Here is a 16124-nt window from a genome sequence, read left to right as displayed (position 1 = left end):
TTTACAAACAGTTCACAGGAAGAGCTTCTGCAGTACCTTGTTTGTGTCAGCAACGCTGTTTTGCCGGGCATCAAAGATGATGAGTTTGTGAGCCTGTGCATTAGCATCCATTATTGTTTGTAAGTACTTCTCATCTTCCTTGCAGCGCTTATCATTGGGACCCACAAGCGGCTGGCTGCAACGGGTAATTGTTGCCTGACTTTCTGGATGAATCCATGACAACACCTAGTGTTTGAAAGCAACAAGTATTAGTACAGTCCTAAACCAATATGTGCTCTAATGTACATGTGTGTATGCTCAGTTGCTCAGTCATGTCTGACTCTTTGCGACCCCATGAACTGTAGCCCTCCAGGCTCCTCTGTCCATGGAGTTCTCCAGGCAAGAATATTAGAGTGAGTTGCCATTTTCTTCTCTAGGGGATCTTCCCAACCCAGAGATCAAACCCAGGTCTCCTGCACTCCTGCATTGGCAGGCAGATTCTTTAGCACTAAGCCACCAAGTTCTTAAGCACACCTGCTTTTTTTTTTGTATTTTTGTCAAAAAGGAAGGTTCAGCCTGAAGACAGTGTGAAAGTAGCCATGAGACTCAATGTTTGGGTCAGGCTGAAAGGAGTCTGACTAAGTGAGCTCTAAAAAATCTCCTCTGCCTTTAAAATTCTAGGATTCTAAGAAAAACAAAAACTAAGTCAAACCATGACTAACACCAAGACCATTTCTATTTGATCGACTGATTTTGTCTCCTCATTTAAAAACACCTTTGAATCTCAACTGTAACTCAGACGATAAACAATCTGCCTACAATGCAAGAGACCCGGCTTTGATCCCTGAGTTGGGAAGATACCCTGGAGAAGGGCATGGTAACCCACTCCAGTATTCTTGCCTGGAGAATCCAATGGACAGAGGGGCCTGGTGAGCTATAGTCCATGGGGTCACAAAGAATCAGACATGATTGGGAAATTAACACTTGGATCTCAACAATGGCGTACGTTGCCAGATGAGGACAAAGTAAACAGTCTCTTGTAAAATCTAAAGCTATGTCCCCAAACCTACCATTTTCCTCCAGTGACCAAAACACTTGGGGTCAACCAGAAGGCACATGCAGGGCTCAAGACATGCACTCCCTCCCTAACTGTGGTGATCATATGTAATCCCAGTATACACATATATCTAAACTCACCAAACTGGATCCACTAAACATGTGCAGAGTTTTTTGTATACCAACAAATCTTTTAAAATACTTCACCCCCTGTTGGCTACTATTTCTTTCTGCAATGGTGGCCCTCCTAGTACAGGTATAGCCTTCCCCTCAGTATCTAAGAAAGAATGTATTTTCTCCAGGATGATTCAGTGACATCAGCGACACAAACTGTCAGCGCACTAGCAAGCTAAGCCCTCTGCTATCTATGCCATGTTTTGAAAGCATGACTGAAGTTACCCTGGTACTTAGGAACATGAACTTATGGAAGGTGGGGTCATAGCAGGCAGACAAAATGCTTATATAATTAGATAGTTCTTGAGAATCAAAGATATGTTCAGGTTTATAGACTTCTTTTTCTACTTTCCATTTTCTTCACGAGATTTTTTCTAACTTGCTTTTCCCCATATTAGAACAAATGCAGTATATGTTCATATCTAAACAGCATTGTTTATTACTTACCGGGATTCTACCTTTTGCTCGAAATGCTGCTACTTTTGAAAGATCATCATCTTTTACACTAGTTGGCACAACAATGATGGCAGGGTAGGTGTCACAGAGCTCATAATTACTGTTTACTTTAGATATTTTCCAACTTTCATTTGGCAAGCCCTGCAAGGTGTCAGAGGAAAGTTGGTGGTGCGTGTGGGGAGCATACTTTTATACTTTCAAAAAGTACTAAGCATGAACTACATCCAATTATTTTCTAGTAAAATCCATTTGTAATTCATTATTCATTACTGCTTAAAAGATTAAATATACGTTTATTTTATATAAGCCATTGCTTACCTAATTCATTTTAAAAAAAATCTAATGAAGCATAATTTCCAAACATACTAAAACATGCAAATTATATACTTGAATTCCAGTCCTATATATTTCTTGTCATGTTTTTTTATAACAAGTGAGCATAATGTTGTTCTTTTAAAATACCCACGTAAGTCCTTTAGACAAACAGAAACTTCTTTAAAATGTCTAAAGGAATATAAATCACCATACCAAATATAAGGTGCGGACCAAGAGTAAGTCATGAAAATAACATTGTCAGATGTTTTGTCAAACATCTGTCAAACTTGTCAAAACACACAACTTGTCATTCTCATTGGAATATCTTCAAACTAACAATGCACTAAAGAACTTTTAGGTAGAGAAATGCCATCAGACTGACATAGCCATGTCTTATACTCATAATCTAACTTAAGCCATTGCTTTATCCTTACTAATCAACTTACTATCAGAATATCTAATAAAAACCATCTGGCTGGTTTCTTTTGTAACCCCTCCCCCTCATCCTGGTACTCCATTTGCCCTCTGAACAAAGGAAGAACAAACAGTGGCACAGCTGAAGGTGTGGTGCAAGGAGAATGGGCATCTAGAGCTGAAGAACCAACAGGCAAGGTGAGTTACACCCATGGACAACTTGTTGCAAAAGGTTTCTTCTCCACTACATTTCTACCCTTTTAGGAAAAAGATGCTCAACCTATTATTTTCCAATTGATAAGCAGCACACTTTACCTGTCTTTTATATTCAGATACTGGATCATAAACTTTCCATCCATTCACTGGAAATTTTTCTTTATAGTTGAAGGCAAAGAGTGTCTGGATACAAAAGCACAAAATAGACATGTCAGCATCTTTGCAATGTCACATGCAAACTACTAAAGCTTTTCATTCAGTTATGAGCTGAATGTATTGAGTCCTACTTTAATCTACAAAATTTTGTAAAACAACCAACTTGAAGTTTTCTTCATCATTACACAGAACTGACACATTTTAAGTAGTCAGTGTTAGTTATCAACAGTGAGAAAAGAAATAAAGGAAATCTCTGGAAGAAAGAATAACTAACCATGACATTTTTAGACTGCCACGAAGGCATCCAGACCCACACAAAAAGAAGGTTATTTCCATGTACTTACCTGCCCATTGGAAAGAGGAAATGCATGTTTGTTGAGGTTTTCAAATATCCCTAGTTTACTCTGTTCTTCCTGTTTATAAGCAAGTCGCAAGTTCCTCATATCCTGTTAAACAATTAGCAAAACTCATTTATTCAACATGTATTGAGTATCTATGAGGTAGACCCCATGGCATGAAGAGACAAAATATTTTTATTCATTTCTCACAAAACATAGTTGGCCCTCCATATCTGCAGGCTCCATACCCGCAAATTCACCCAAGCGTGGATCAAAAACATTGGGGAAAAAAGTTCCAAAACACACAACTTGTCAAGCAACTATTTACATAGCACTGACATAGCACTAGGTATTTAAAATGATGTAGAGATGATCTAAAGTACACAGGAGGATGTGCAGAGACTGTATACAAATATGATGCCATTTTATATTCGGGCATTCATATCTCCAGATGTTGGTATTTGCTGGTGAGGGGGTGTCCTGTAACTAGTCCCCGGTGGACACTGAGCGGTGACTGGACTCCATTTTACTCCAACTAACAAAAGGCAATTTACAAAACACCTCCAACAAGATAATAAATTGAGGAAAATGGAACAAAGGGGAGGTGTTAGGGGGGAAAACTCATCAGGTGGAACCAGGAGTAAGGTTAGTACATAAGAGACGGGCCATCAAGTGGTATGCCCTTCTGTGCTAAAGGTGTGCTGTAGGATCAGTTCTGGCTTTACGCTGCTCAAAGAGTCAATTATGGAATTTGCACCATCCATCAAATAGAAATGCAACAGAGGTTTCTCCTCTGAACTCGGAGCAAGGATTCTGTGTCACGTAGAGACGGTGGCTCTCAGTGACTTCCTTCCAGAAATTACAATATTGCTTCTCAAGATGAGTATCTGAAAGCCCCCTGCCACACAAGCTGTCAGCCTGAAGCCCAAATGGAAGTTGTCAGGAGCAAGGCCGACAAGGTGACTCAAAGGGTGCAATGTCTTCCCAGGACTGGTTTGAGCACTACCCCCTGACTTTTCTAAGCCTATGCTCTTTGTTAAAACACAAGAATCTTATTCTTTAATCTTACACAGAATTTGAAAATAAATATGACCACAAACAAATTAAAGCAAAAGCAATTGAGGAAGTGAGAAAGGTATTGCTGTGGTATTATTTAGAACAGTGAAAGAATAGAAATAACCTAAATGCCCATCAATAAATAGGGGCTGGCTCAATAAACTACAGTACCACTGATGGCATACTACAGAGCTGATGAAAACAAGAAGTGGCTCTTGTTAGGTACTGCTAGCAAGGAATTCCAAGATAATGGTTGAGTGGGGAAAGAAAGGTGCAGAACAATCAATGTAACACACGACCATTCACATTTTCAGATATGGGCTTGTATGCAGAGGCCAACTATGGAAACTGGTGCCAGTGGGTGCCTGCACAGAGTCAATCAGGGTGGCTGGAAAGAAACTTACTTTTTGCTACACACAGTTTTGTACTTTTTGAATTTCATATCACCTGTTTAAGCATGGCCCTGGTAATTCTATACTGAAGAACATTTTAAAACTGCTTTTCACAAAGGCCCACCTTGGCCACACACACAGAAAAAATATCGTAGGAAAACAGCTACAGGACACCTGCCTAAGTGACATAACTTCCTGCTGTGCCCTCCTGCCAAGATACTCTGGCTACACACATGCTCTCCGGTTGCTGACTGAGCTGACTTGCTATTTAGGATTGCTCAGCTCAGAGGGAGAAGGCAATGGCAACCCACTCCAGTACTCTTGCCTGGAAAATTCCATGGACGGAGGAGCCTGGTAGGCTGCAGTCCACCGGGTCGTGAAAAGTCGGACATGACTGAGCAACTTCACTTTCACTTTTCACTTTCATGCACTGGAGAAGGAAATGGCAACCCACTCCGGTGTTCTTGCCTGGAGAATCCCAGGGATGGCGGAGCCTGGTGGGCTGCTGTCTATGGGGTCGCACAGAGTCGGACACAACTGAAGCGACTTAGCAACAGCAGCAGCAGCAGCAGCTCAGAGGCAACGGCATTGCCAGCAAAGACAGAGCATATGTGAAGCCCCAGGAGTCTGAGTGTGGCAAGGGTTGGAGGGGTCCAAGGCGGGTGGGAGCAACTATGGGAATGGGGATGGCAAGAATGAGGGGAGGCGGGCTGGAGTGGGAGCTGCCAAGGAAAGCAAGCCCACTCACACCATGGGGTCTCCGTGTTTTCCCTATAGCCCAAGGGTAACGGGCAGCTACTGAAGAGTTCTGAGTAGGGAAATGACCTGTTCCACAATTACAGAATTGACCTACCCACCCCACCCTTGGCTTTAAGTTCTGCAAAGGATTCCCACTGCTCTGCCTGAGGAGAATCCTGGAGAATCAGGACTGCCGCCATGGACCCGAGGGGAGGACAGCCATGTGTTGCTCAAGGGATGCTAGGAAGCCAGCAGATTTCCGACCCAGCACAGTAAAGGCTTATTTGAAAACATGGGTTCAACTGCAGTCTAGGGCCAACCAGCAAGAGCTTCACTCAGAGATATGATGGAGGCAGACAGACTGGTAGGAATCTAATCCAAACCCCAAACTGGGAAGGGACCTGGATGGTGCTGCAGGCAGGATCTCTTGCCTGGTATTTTAGGTGAGGTTGTTAGTGAACTGTATTTCACAAGGCAAAGCCATTGGAATAAAGCATCAGTTAAGGTGTTTCTTAAATGACTTTGTTGTTGTTCAGTTGCTCAGTTGTGTCCTACTCTTTGCAAACCCATGGACTGCAGCATGCCAGGCTCCTCCGTCCTCCATCGCCCAGAGTTGGCTCATATTCATCTTTAATGATTAGTCCTCATCAAAGCTGTCACACAGATTTTACTTAATCCATTGGAAGAAAGGGACAAAATCAAATTAAGCATGGCTCAGGTGCAAATTCCAACAAGAAACTCAACTGTGTTTTTAATCACAGAATTTATGAATATTGTTGTCCCTTTAGGGATTCCTGGGTAGCTCAGTAGTAAAGAATCCACCTGCCAATGAAGGAGACACAGGAGATGCGGGGTTTGTTCCCTGGGTCAGGAAGATCCCCTGGAGGAGGAAGTGGCAACCCATTCCAGTATTCTTGCCTGGAAAATCCCACGGACAGAGGAGTCTGGCGGGATACAGTCCATGGGGTCGCAAAGAGTTGGACACAACTGAGCAACTGAGCACACACATGCCCATTGTCCCTTTAGGAAGTCTCTGACTAATGACAAACTGCAAAAAAAATACTGATCTATGCTTTCCACTTGATTTCTCTGAAATGTAACAAATCATGTCACCGCCTAGGTTACAGGTCCATGTTAATTAGAACACTTCAACAGAAAAGAAGCAGTTTACTTCAACAGCTTATGTAATGGTCTTAATTGGTTGATGAAGGGTTGGAGAGGTTTGTGTCCCGAAGACATCTGAGTGACTAATGTCCAAATTATTCTTACTATCCAAAGGCCCAAGGATGTTCCAACTGGCTGCCCCATCTCAGTTTCTCTCTGCACCGTACCTTGCACACAATCTCTATGCCACAAGAGTTGTCTCCATGGCTTTGTGCTCCAATCTTCTCAACTCTGCTGATCACTCCCAGGGGGACGTCAAGGACAAAATGTGGGTCCTGGGTTCACAGATGAACATGAATGCCAATCAGTGTTAGTCAACAGAGTTTTCCAATTCAAGTCTTCGCTGGCTAAAAACATGTTTGCTTGTTACTTTGATTTTCCTCTTGGTTCTGGCTAAGACACCAAGGTCTGATTTATCACCTGCTTGGTGATGTAGATGTTGAGACTATAATTAAACCCCACCCCCCACCCCCATGAAAGTGTTCCTTTAATGGCCTTTTTTTTTCAACGTACAAAATCTGCTTGCACATCTTAAAATGGGCACATTTTAAAACTGACTCTCAGTCTCTCTCAGAGTGGTAGGATTTCAGGATACTTTTTACTATCTTCTTTATTATTTGCTTTCTTCTGCAGCATTTTTAAAAATAAAACCCACTTAAATACTCACTCTCTCTACATTCTTGAAGTACATCTTAAAGTCCGTCACTGTCAGGGTGCCAGTCACTGCTCCCACAAATGGGCAGATGTACATAACATCTTTCACTGAAAGAAAAAACCCAAAATAGCATCTAGTGCCATTGGCTTGTGTTTCAATAAATCTTAACATGAGTTTCCACAAATGCGTGATTCTAGTTTTCTAGGAATTTAATTTTTTTCATTACTTTAAATAGAGGCATAGATTGATAGTCTTCTAATAAAATTCCATTTTTAAAACAAAAGTCTGATTTGCTACTTAATGAGGTTTTAAGTAAAGAGCCTCATAATAGTTACATTTTGTCATTTCCTTCCAAATAGTTCACATTTTCCCTGAGTGATAAATTAATCACATTCAAAAACATATTAATTAAACTCTGAAGATCTTGGGCTACATTTCATAAATCACTACTAATGAAAACCAACTAAAGCTAAACACTGTCCCCCAAAGCACCTCCAAAAAGCTGCTTTACAGATGGCAAAAACCAAAACCACGTCAATGAAGTAGGGAAAGACTTCTTTGCTTCAAATTCTTCATCAGTTTCCATATTTCTTAATGTTTATATCAATATCAACATCCTTAATATCAAAATCAACAACACTTATAACTCCTATGAATATTGGGAAGCTCACACCAGTCACAAAGATACCACATCTTCCCAATCTTCCCAAAGTGCTATTCCATTAAAAGTGCCATTCCACTGAAAGCTCAAGAATGGACACAGCTACTGATGAGTCCGAGGAGATAAATAACAGCACTAAAGCTGTCATTCAGCCAAATTCTCAAAACACTTACATTAAACTTTTATAAAACTCATTATGTACTGAGTGGCTCCTATTGTTGGGGTTCTAGGTATAAATGACAAGATTCCTTCCTACTCACCAGGTAACCCCTGAGGGATACTACACAGAAAATCACCACAGAGCCTGATAAATGCTATCAGAACCATGTGGACTTGATGTGATAAGAGCTCAGAAAAGGAATGACTTAATTTAGCAGGGACGCTGGGGAAGGGGAAGGGAAGAGAGGTCAGCAAGTTGCCAGAGGTTAGTGTGGCTGGGTCCAAGGGTGCATGAGGACAAAGGGACACAAGGCCAGAGATGACTTGTTCATCAGAGTTCATGGCAGTTTATTTGTACTAGCCAAACAACAGGAACAACCCAAGTGTCTGTCAATAGGTGAATGGATCAGCACACTGTGATGTATCCACACAATGGAATATGACTCAGCAATGAAAAGGAATGACTGCTGACCATAGCACTCACAATATGGGTAAATATCACAATAATTAAGCACAATGGGATAAGCAGACATAAGGACATACTCAATGATTCCATTTCTATAAAACTCTAGGAAATATCAACAACCCTCTAAAGCTTGGGAAAGGGGCAGAAGGCATGGGTGAGAGGGATTATAAAGGGGCCTAAGGAAACTTCTGGGAGGTGATAAGTATGTTCATTATCTTGACTGTGATGGTGGTTTCCCAGGTGTATAAATGTGTCAAAACTCTTCACATTCACTTTAAATCTGTGTAGTCTGTCTGTCTGGAGTAGAAGGAGAGGCATAACAGAATTAGCTCTGCATTTTAGTCCCATCATTCCCAAAACAACACAGAGGCAGGGCTAGAAACACTCCTAGAGGAGGAAAGGCCAGAAAGGCCGGTGGAGCACCAGGAGTGGATGAAGTTCCCGAAGCCCAAGAGAGAAACTGTTTCAAAACTCAGGTTGGGATGAACAGAGCCCAGAGCCACAGAGTAGGCTATCACAGAGGAAGGATGTGTGTGAAGGTCCTGGCAGGAGAGCCCAGCTACTCAAACACAACATGACCGTGCTCTGGGACCAGGCACGCACCTTTGGGAGGGAGCCAGGAGGGAAGAAGGCAACAGTGAGCCTCGCAAACGAGGTTGTCAACCCTAACCCTGGCAGTTGTGAGGTGAAGTGGTCCCAGCTGGCTGCCCTCCCACCCAGCCCGGCACAGTGGACTGCCTGCTGAAATGCCTAGCCATCCACTGCAGGCCTCTGCCCTTATAATCCAGGGTGGGCACACATGCCCTTTTCCTGCACTAAAATTGTACTTTCTGGACTTGTAAAAGCTACTAAAATTTCTTTGCCAAGTTCTCAAGATTGCCATTGAAAGTAGGATGTGGATCATCCCTCAGGACCTTTTCCTTCTAGTGAAGGCTTCCAACAAATCATTGAAGTGACATCACCATGAGAGTCTCACCTGCCTCAGCTCATGGGGCAAAGTTGGGCCCCTCTTCTGTTGGTACTGCCACCCGAGACTCGCTCGGAGCTTCAAGGGATCTTCTATAGTCCCTTGTCTCTTAAGGTCATGATGACATGAAGAAGGGCAAGGTCTCATCCATTTGTCCCCAAATTAAATGGATCTGGCTGATCTCCAGCACATACATCACCTGTGCTTACGAGTAATGTGCCATGCCATTTTATGGATCTCCATGAGCAAAATGTACTCGTTAAACTTACCAATGGCCTTGATTGATTCTCCTGGGAAAAGTGGTGCTTCTTCCATCTGTGCCAGCTTATTTCCATCCCTTAGAGCCTGGCAAGAAACCAAACACGAGTAAACCTCCCTTTCCATCTGTAGACCTGGGAAGAATGGTAGTGCTCTGTGCTCTTGCTACGAGGCTACAGAAGCGTGCAAAATGTATGCCCCCCTCCCCTTACAAGACAATTTCAAAGCTCCGCATCACAGGACACCATGCTGCATAGTCTAGCAAATTGTTACACATACTTAAAGTTCACAGTTAGAAAGCATTAATACAGAGATGGTTTGACATGACAAATAGATACTGTAATCACTACACAGACAGCTATTACAAGGTGCCTCCAGAATTTGGAAATAAGGTCAAAAAAGGTTACCTTCTGAGCGTGAAACTAGTACAAATAAAATCAATATTAGATGCAGATGCTTAAGCAGCTGTAGAAATGGCCCAGCTATGACAGTGTGTGGGAAACCCCAAAGTCTAATCTAAGAAAGCAGGGAGGGTCTCTTACTAAGGAAAGCCCTACTTTATAAAGCCTTATTTTATAAAATAAGAAAGCTTCCCTACTCCAACCCAGCTACCTGCAGCTACACAAAGTGTAGGAGGGAGGACAGGCGAGTGTGCTTGTCAGTGTGTATACAGGCCATGAGAATGTGCCCTCATCTGGCAGACAAGAGTATTTTATCCACTCCTGTGGAGCAGGGTGTGTTGTTCATCAGGCTTTTCTCCCCAGTCAGTTCACACTGCTGATTCCACGCTTACCGAGCAAATTCCTAAAGAGGTCTCAGGGTTCCTGTTACAATATCACCAGGAAAAGGATGTCTTGGATGGCTGGAAGGATACATGCCCACATTTCTAAATGTCCAGATCGGCACTATGGACCAGTAGAGCCAGTCTCTGGCAAGCCTGGTTGGATAGCACCAAATAACTTGGGGGATCTGAGAAAATGGTGTTCTTGAACTACAAATCTAGGGACCACAGCCTGAAGTTCGTGCCTATTCCAAGGTACTGCCACCCTGTGAGATGCTGCCAAGGAAACTGGTCACTTTTTCCAGGCATCTCTGACATAATGTGTCATGAATAACAGTAAGGTGTTCAAAACTCCAGCAATTCCCAAGCTGTGTTTCATAGAGTACTAAATTCCCAAGAGATGCGAATAGGACTTATTTAGAAAAGTTTGGGAAATGCTGGGTTAAAGGAGACAAGTTTAGCTGGGTTCTTTTTTTTTTTTTTTTTAGTGAGACAAATCTTTAGCATGTTAATGCAGGCTAAATCCGCCAGAAGGCGCTAGAGTACGCTGCATTTCCCCTACCTCGTCCATCAGGGGCTGCTTTCTCCAAAAAATACCTGTTAACATCAGGAGGCCACTAGTGTTCGGCAGAAAACAGAGTAGATAGTCCTAAGTTTTCAACATAATTTTATGAAGCAAAATACTAAAACTGGTATCTTTTATAATTCTAGTCAAAATTATTGAAAATTCAAAATAATTATTTTTCACAGTTATAAGAATACTTCAATATATTTTATAAAGGGTCTTAAAGGTCCACTTAAAAACACTATATATAGTAGGTTCATCCAATTTTATAAAATAAGAAGGGAAAATGTCAAAATATAAAGAGTAAATTCGATGCTAAATGTTGGTCAAATGATATTTGTTTGGAGAGGGCACAAAATGACACAGTCCAACCTCCTCCTACAGATTAGTGTTCATCGTCACCTCCAAGCAATTTTACTCAGTTTAAACTTTTAGTCCAGATTGGTTTTTAAGACATTTCTCAATCAACATTTTTAGGGATGCAGAAAACTGTTAAAGGGGACACAGAGAAGTGTTTGTGGATGGATTTATACTTATACCTGTTTTGGAAATATATCTTTGACACAATAAAGCATAAACCAATATTTATACTTTTCAATGTCCAGTTTTAGAAACACTAAAAATCACCAATCTTCACAGAAGCCTTATTTTGAAAGTCTGCTTTCTTTAATTTATTGCCTGAGCTAGTGACTGATTTTATAAAATAGTTACAAAGTGAGAAAGCTATTTTAATCATATTCAAGTTTTCAATAACTTCAAATGTTACACTTTTAAAGCCTATTTTAATGGCTAAATATTATCATATAGACTTAAAATCATTAACTGATATTCAAAAATAAATGGGAATAGGTTATTTTTAAATATATTTACTAAAGCAAGCTGTTCTAATCAACTGAATTTGGAAGAGGTGGAGGAAAGTCTGATTCACTTTATAAAAAGTCACTTCACACACTTTCAAGTCCTCAACCCAGGACTAACTAATCAGATGCCGTTGATGGGAGGCAGCAGTGACTGGACCATTTTGAGAATGTACAAGACTCTCAAGATAGAGGCTAGGGATCAAAGGTTCCTCTTCTCTTCTAACAGTCACGTTAAATCTGGTGTGAAATATTCGTGCATTTATATGAGGCATGAAACGTGTTGATGGGATAGAGACAAACCTCTCACTAAAAATAGTTAAATCTGGGACACGCTTTGTACATGATGAAAAAGCAACTATCAGAATAAAACAAATCATTGATCCCACTGCTTCAGATCTCCCTATAAAAGGTTCACTGTGTACAGGAAAGACATTCAGCTTTAGCATAGGAATTCGAGAGGAGAATGGATCTTTATTAAAGCCTCATTGTTTTGCAAGGACAGTAGATTCCCTCTAAAAAGCCGGTGTTAGATAGGACGCACACTTGTGCTATATTAAGCTTTGACTGCAACTTCCAAGTTGCACAGGACATGATTTGACCCTTGATTTATCCAACCCATGTACATCATCAAAGAGGAATTATCTTATGGATAAAATATGTCTCGTGAATACACCCAGCCCTCTTAGGGCCTCTGCTCCAAGTGTTGCCCGGTTGAGGAATTCTCTCTGATGATCTCAGCCCAGCCCTCTGCTGGTGACCCAGAAGGTCACCAACTTGCTGGCTCTCCACTGCTTTCTCCTTCTCCTGAACCCAGGCTGCTGGGTGGATAGTTTCTGTAACAGTGGCCTGCCGAAAGCAGTGGTTTTCAAATGGACCTCTGCAAGTACTTCCAGGGTCACCAAAGGAGGGTGGGCTGGGCTAAGGGATAGCTGAGCACTGGGAGTTTGCCATGCTTCCCTGGAGCGGCTCCTCTAGAGGTTTCATATACTCAGTTTCTACATAAGCTTTGGGGAAAGCTCTGCTGCATTAAATCTCTCCAGAGTCCAGAGGTACTGAGCAAAGAGTAAGTACTGAAGAAACCTCGATGAATGATTTTTTTTTCTTCTACAAAATACATGGGCTCATTCCATAAACACCTACAGCATGCCAGGTGCTGTGCTGGGTACAGACCCTGCAAATTTGAATAAAGCAAAGTCTGTACCCTTGAGGAGCACCCTGAGTGTGTGCATCTGCCCCTCTAAGTGTTCGTGAAGGCGCTTCAGAATCGTGTTGTGACTGAGGCTCATTATTCCCATCAGTAAATCTACTTGGGAAAACTGAGAGGCAGAGATGAACAAATTTCTGGTTGACAAAATGTTGGATAAACCAATTTTTGCAAATAATGTCATAATGGAATCTACCAAACTTGGACAGGAGAGTGCTACTGTAGTGGAAAAAGCATTTGCTGGTTGCCTAGAAATCTAGTATGAAATGGCTTCTAAATGCACGGTCTGTAACTACAAACAGATGAACATGTACAACTTGCCACCTGATCAGCTTCAGCTTCAGAAGGGTAGCCATTGTGTTCTTCCTGAATCTCCTGCACAGCACCAGGTGCATGGACAAGAAAAGGCAAAGGGGGGAAAAAGAAACACGTGCAAACAGACAGGTGAAAGGACAGAAGTTCTTTCTTAAAGAGACAGTAAGCATGTAACACACCTTTCATGGTTTTGCAAATCCCAACATTTTCCCCCTTGGAGTTAAGGAAAGAACGTGGGGGCCATCTATAGCATCCTCAGCCTAAAATGGAGTACCTACTCTATGTTTGTGTTGGGGTGTAAAATGAAAAGCAAACAAACATCATGGGTTACACAGAATGTACTGTCTTCTTAAAATCAAGCAATACTGCAGCGTACAGCAAAGAATCAAAATCACAGATGCATAACATGCTCATAGAAAAGAAAACGGACCACAGAGACCGGGCAGCGACCAAAATCCAGACAAAATCCAAAGGCGGTTCATAGACATGTGTTTTTAAAAGGAACTATTATGTTGCCCAGAGGTCAATGCCACTGGAATTAACAACATTTCCACACATGCACATGTGCATATCACATGTTGGGGTCATACATATGCAGATACATACAAATGCTCTGTTACTTATTGCTTATTGCTAATTAAATACTGTGATTTATGACTCAAAATCATATTAAATCTTTCTAATTACAGTATCAATGTGCTTCAAAGAAATAGCTAAAATATCACATATCTTTATCTAAATTTTCCAATCCCTTTACATGTATTACTATTCTTAATTTCTTTTTAGAATGAGTTTTTGAAACCCTAAAAACTTGGACTTTTAGTTTAGCCTGTGGTATAATGAGCACGAATATTGAAGATGACAAACTTATAACCCCTTTTAAAAGTTATATCAAGTCTCTGAGGCTGAAAATATTAAAATTTAGCATCAATATATTTTTCCTTCAAGAAACTTTGATCCCAAGGACTATATTTCTTTAAAAGGCAATCAGTGAATAAGTAGCAAAGCTTTATAAAAGAATTTACTCTTCCCCGCCTTTCATTTTTGTCAGTAAAATAAAATAACTACTTAAAATATTTTTATACTTTATCATCAGGTTGACCTTAGTACATAGTCGGTACTGCTACCCTTCAGAGCAGGACAAATTGTTAAACACAGCCAGTTTTTTTAAATTTCCATTTTTTTAATACAAAGAAAATGGAATCATTCTTTGATAAAAAATTTTAAAAACAAAAGAATGAATGACCAAACAACAACAACAACAACAACAAAAAAAACCCCCACATAGCATTTCAAAGTCCATGCAAGTGTAAAGCCAAACACTAATAGGTAACAATGTGAATCAATGAAAGAAAATGATTCCCATGAGCAAAAGAAAACATGGTGAAAACAAAATTAAACAAAGATAAACCAACTAGAATCCAAGAATTTGATTTAACCTGCTTATTTTTAAAAGTTTAAAACCGAAGTCACTAAATGATTCTGTCAAAATCCACATTGTTTTCATTTAATGGAACAAGGTTAATTTTCAACATCTGATACTCAGGTTTAAATGCATGCACATTACCAATCTTTGTCTTGCTTTATGAATATTCTGAAATAAAGGGAAGGAAAATCATGAGGAAAATATAAACTATAATCCACTAGCTATAACAGCTATGTCTGTATTTTAAGAAATACTAAATGGGGCTGATTTTGCTAAATTCATCTTCAAGATTAGCACTTCTGCTTTTGGGATTCAGCATGCAAACATGCAATCTTACTTGATCTTGTAATCAAGACTTGAAATCTTAGATTGCCTACTCAGGATGGACAACTGACCACTTTGTTGTTTTTCTTGTTAATAAATACTCTAGCATGAATTATGTGATGAACAAGGTTAAATGAACAGGACTCTGTAGGCCTAGACTTATCAACCCCATGCCATGAATACCCACTTGGTCAGAATTCCTGTAACACAACAAAAGTCAGTATTGCACACTGGAAACAATTTTAGCATCCTGCCCTCACACACATTGGCTTTTTCGCATATGAAAACATCATAACAAATAAAGCATTTCTAGTGAACACTGAAAGCTATGACACAGCAGAGCAAATTGATCTGAGTGAATAATAAAACCAGTGAGAAGGCAAAGAATACTAAATAGACTAAGTGTCTGATAAAGCACAGAGACACACAAGGCGGAGGCCCATGTGCTGAAAACCAAATATCCTTACCCTTATATCAGGCCTCCTGAAAACCTGTCAGTTAAAACACAGAACATCATCATCATGGACACATCACTATTGACCTGTGAAAGATGCTGTTAAGTTCGCCAGCCCATGCTCTAAGAAACATCATAATACTCCAAATAAAACGCAGCAGGTCAATCCTAACATGTTTGCCCTCTAAGTTTCATTCAATATCCAATCAATCCTAACACATTTGTCCTGTAATTTGCAGGCAAGTCTATGATTTGGAGAAACTTATCGCCCTTAGCCTAAGACAAACTACATTATTTTAAACACAAACCCCTTCTGTCAAGGGCTATTACAAGACAGTGTGAACAGGCTGTGTTTGAAAAGTTCATTTGTGTGTCTGTTTGGAATACTGAACACATTTTCCCCATAGAAACAACGATATAAAAAGGTGGTTCTGCTCCCAAACCAGCCCACAGAAGCAAAACAAAACTGAACTAAGAAACCACAAAAGCGTCCACAGCTGGTGCGGAGCACAGCTCAGCCACGGTGTTAATGGGATCACAAAGCCTAGTTAAGCACAATCTTAATCTGGTTTCTA

General features: G+C 40.7%; 1 protein-coding gene across 5 annotated transcripts in view; it reads right to left on the bottom strand.

The window, feature by feature from the left end:
• Nucleotides 1-16124, bottom strand: part of MTMR1 (myotubularin related protein 1) — a 60075-nt gene that overhangs the window by 27448 nt on the left and 16503 nt on the right. For 2 of the 5 annotated variants that reach the window (XM_043897659.1, XM_043897656.1), the window contains exons 3-11: nt 15563-15586; nt 14913-14939; nt 9632-9707; nt 7122-7216; nt 6622-6729; nt 3111-3212; nt 2710-2793; nt 1657-1806; nt 37-225 (exon numbers count right to left, since the gene is read on the bottom strand). In XM_043897659.1, the coding sequence (XP_043753594.1) occupies nt 37-225; nt 1657-1806; nt 2710-2793; nt 3111-3212; nt 6622-6729; nt 7122-7216; nt 9632-9707; nt 14913-14939; nt 15563-15586 (855 nt within the window). Of the gene's footprint in view, nt 1-36; nt 226-1656; nt 1807-2709; nt 2794-3110; nt 3213-6621; nt 6730-7121; nt 7217-9631; nt 9708-13354; nt 13406-14912; nt 14940-15562; nt 15587-16124 lie in introns of all 5 variants that reach the window. The other 3 variants (XM_043897655.1, XM_043897657.1, XM_043897658.1) reach the window with 3 other exon arrangements.

The sequence above is a fragment of the Cervus elaphus genome, chromosome X (assembly GCF_910594005.1).
Source record: "Cervus elaphus chromosome X, mCerEla1.1, whole genome shotgun sequence".
Taxonomy (NCBI): Eukaryota; Metazoa; Chordata; class Mammalia; order Artiodactyla; family Cervidae; genus Cervus; species Cervus elaphus.
The sequence above is the reverse complement of the archived record's forward strand: the minus strand, read 5'-3'. Positions and strand labels throughout refer to the sequence as shown.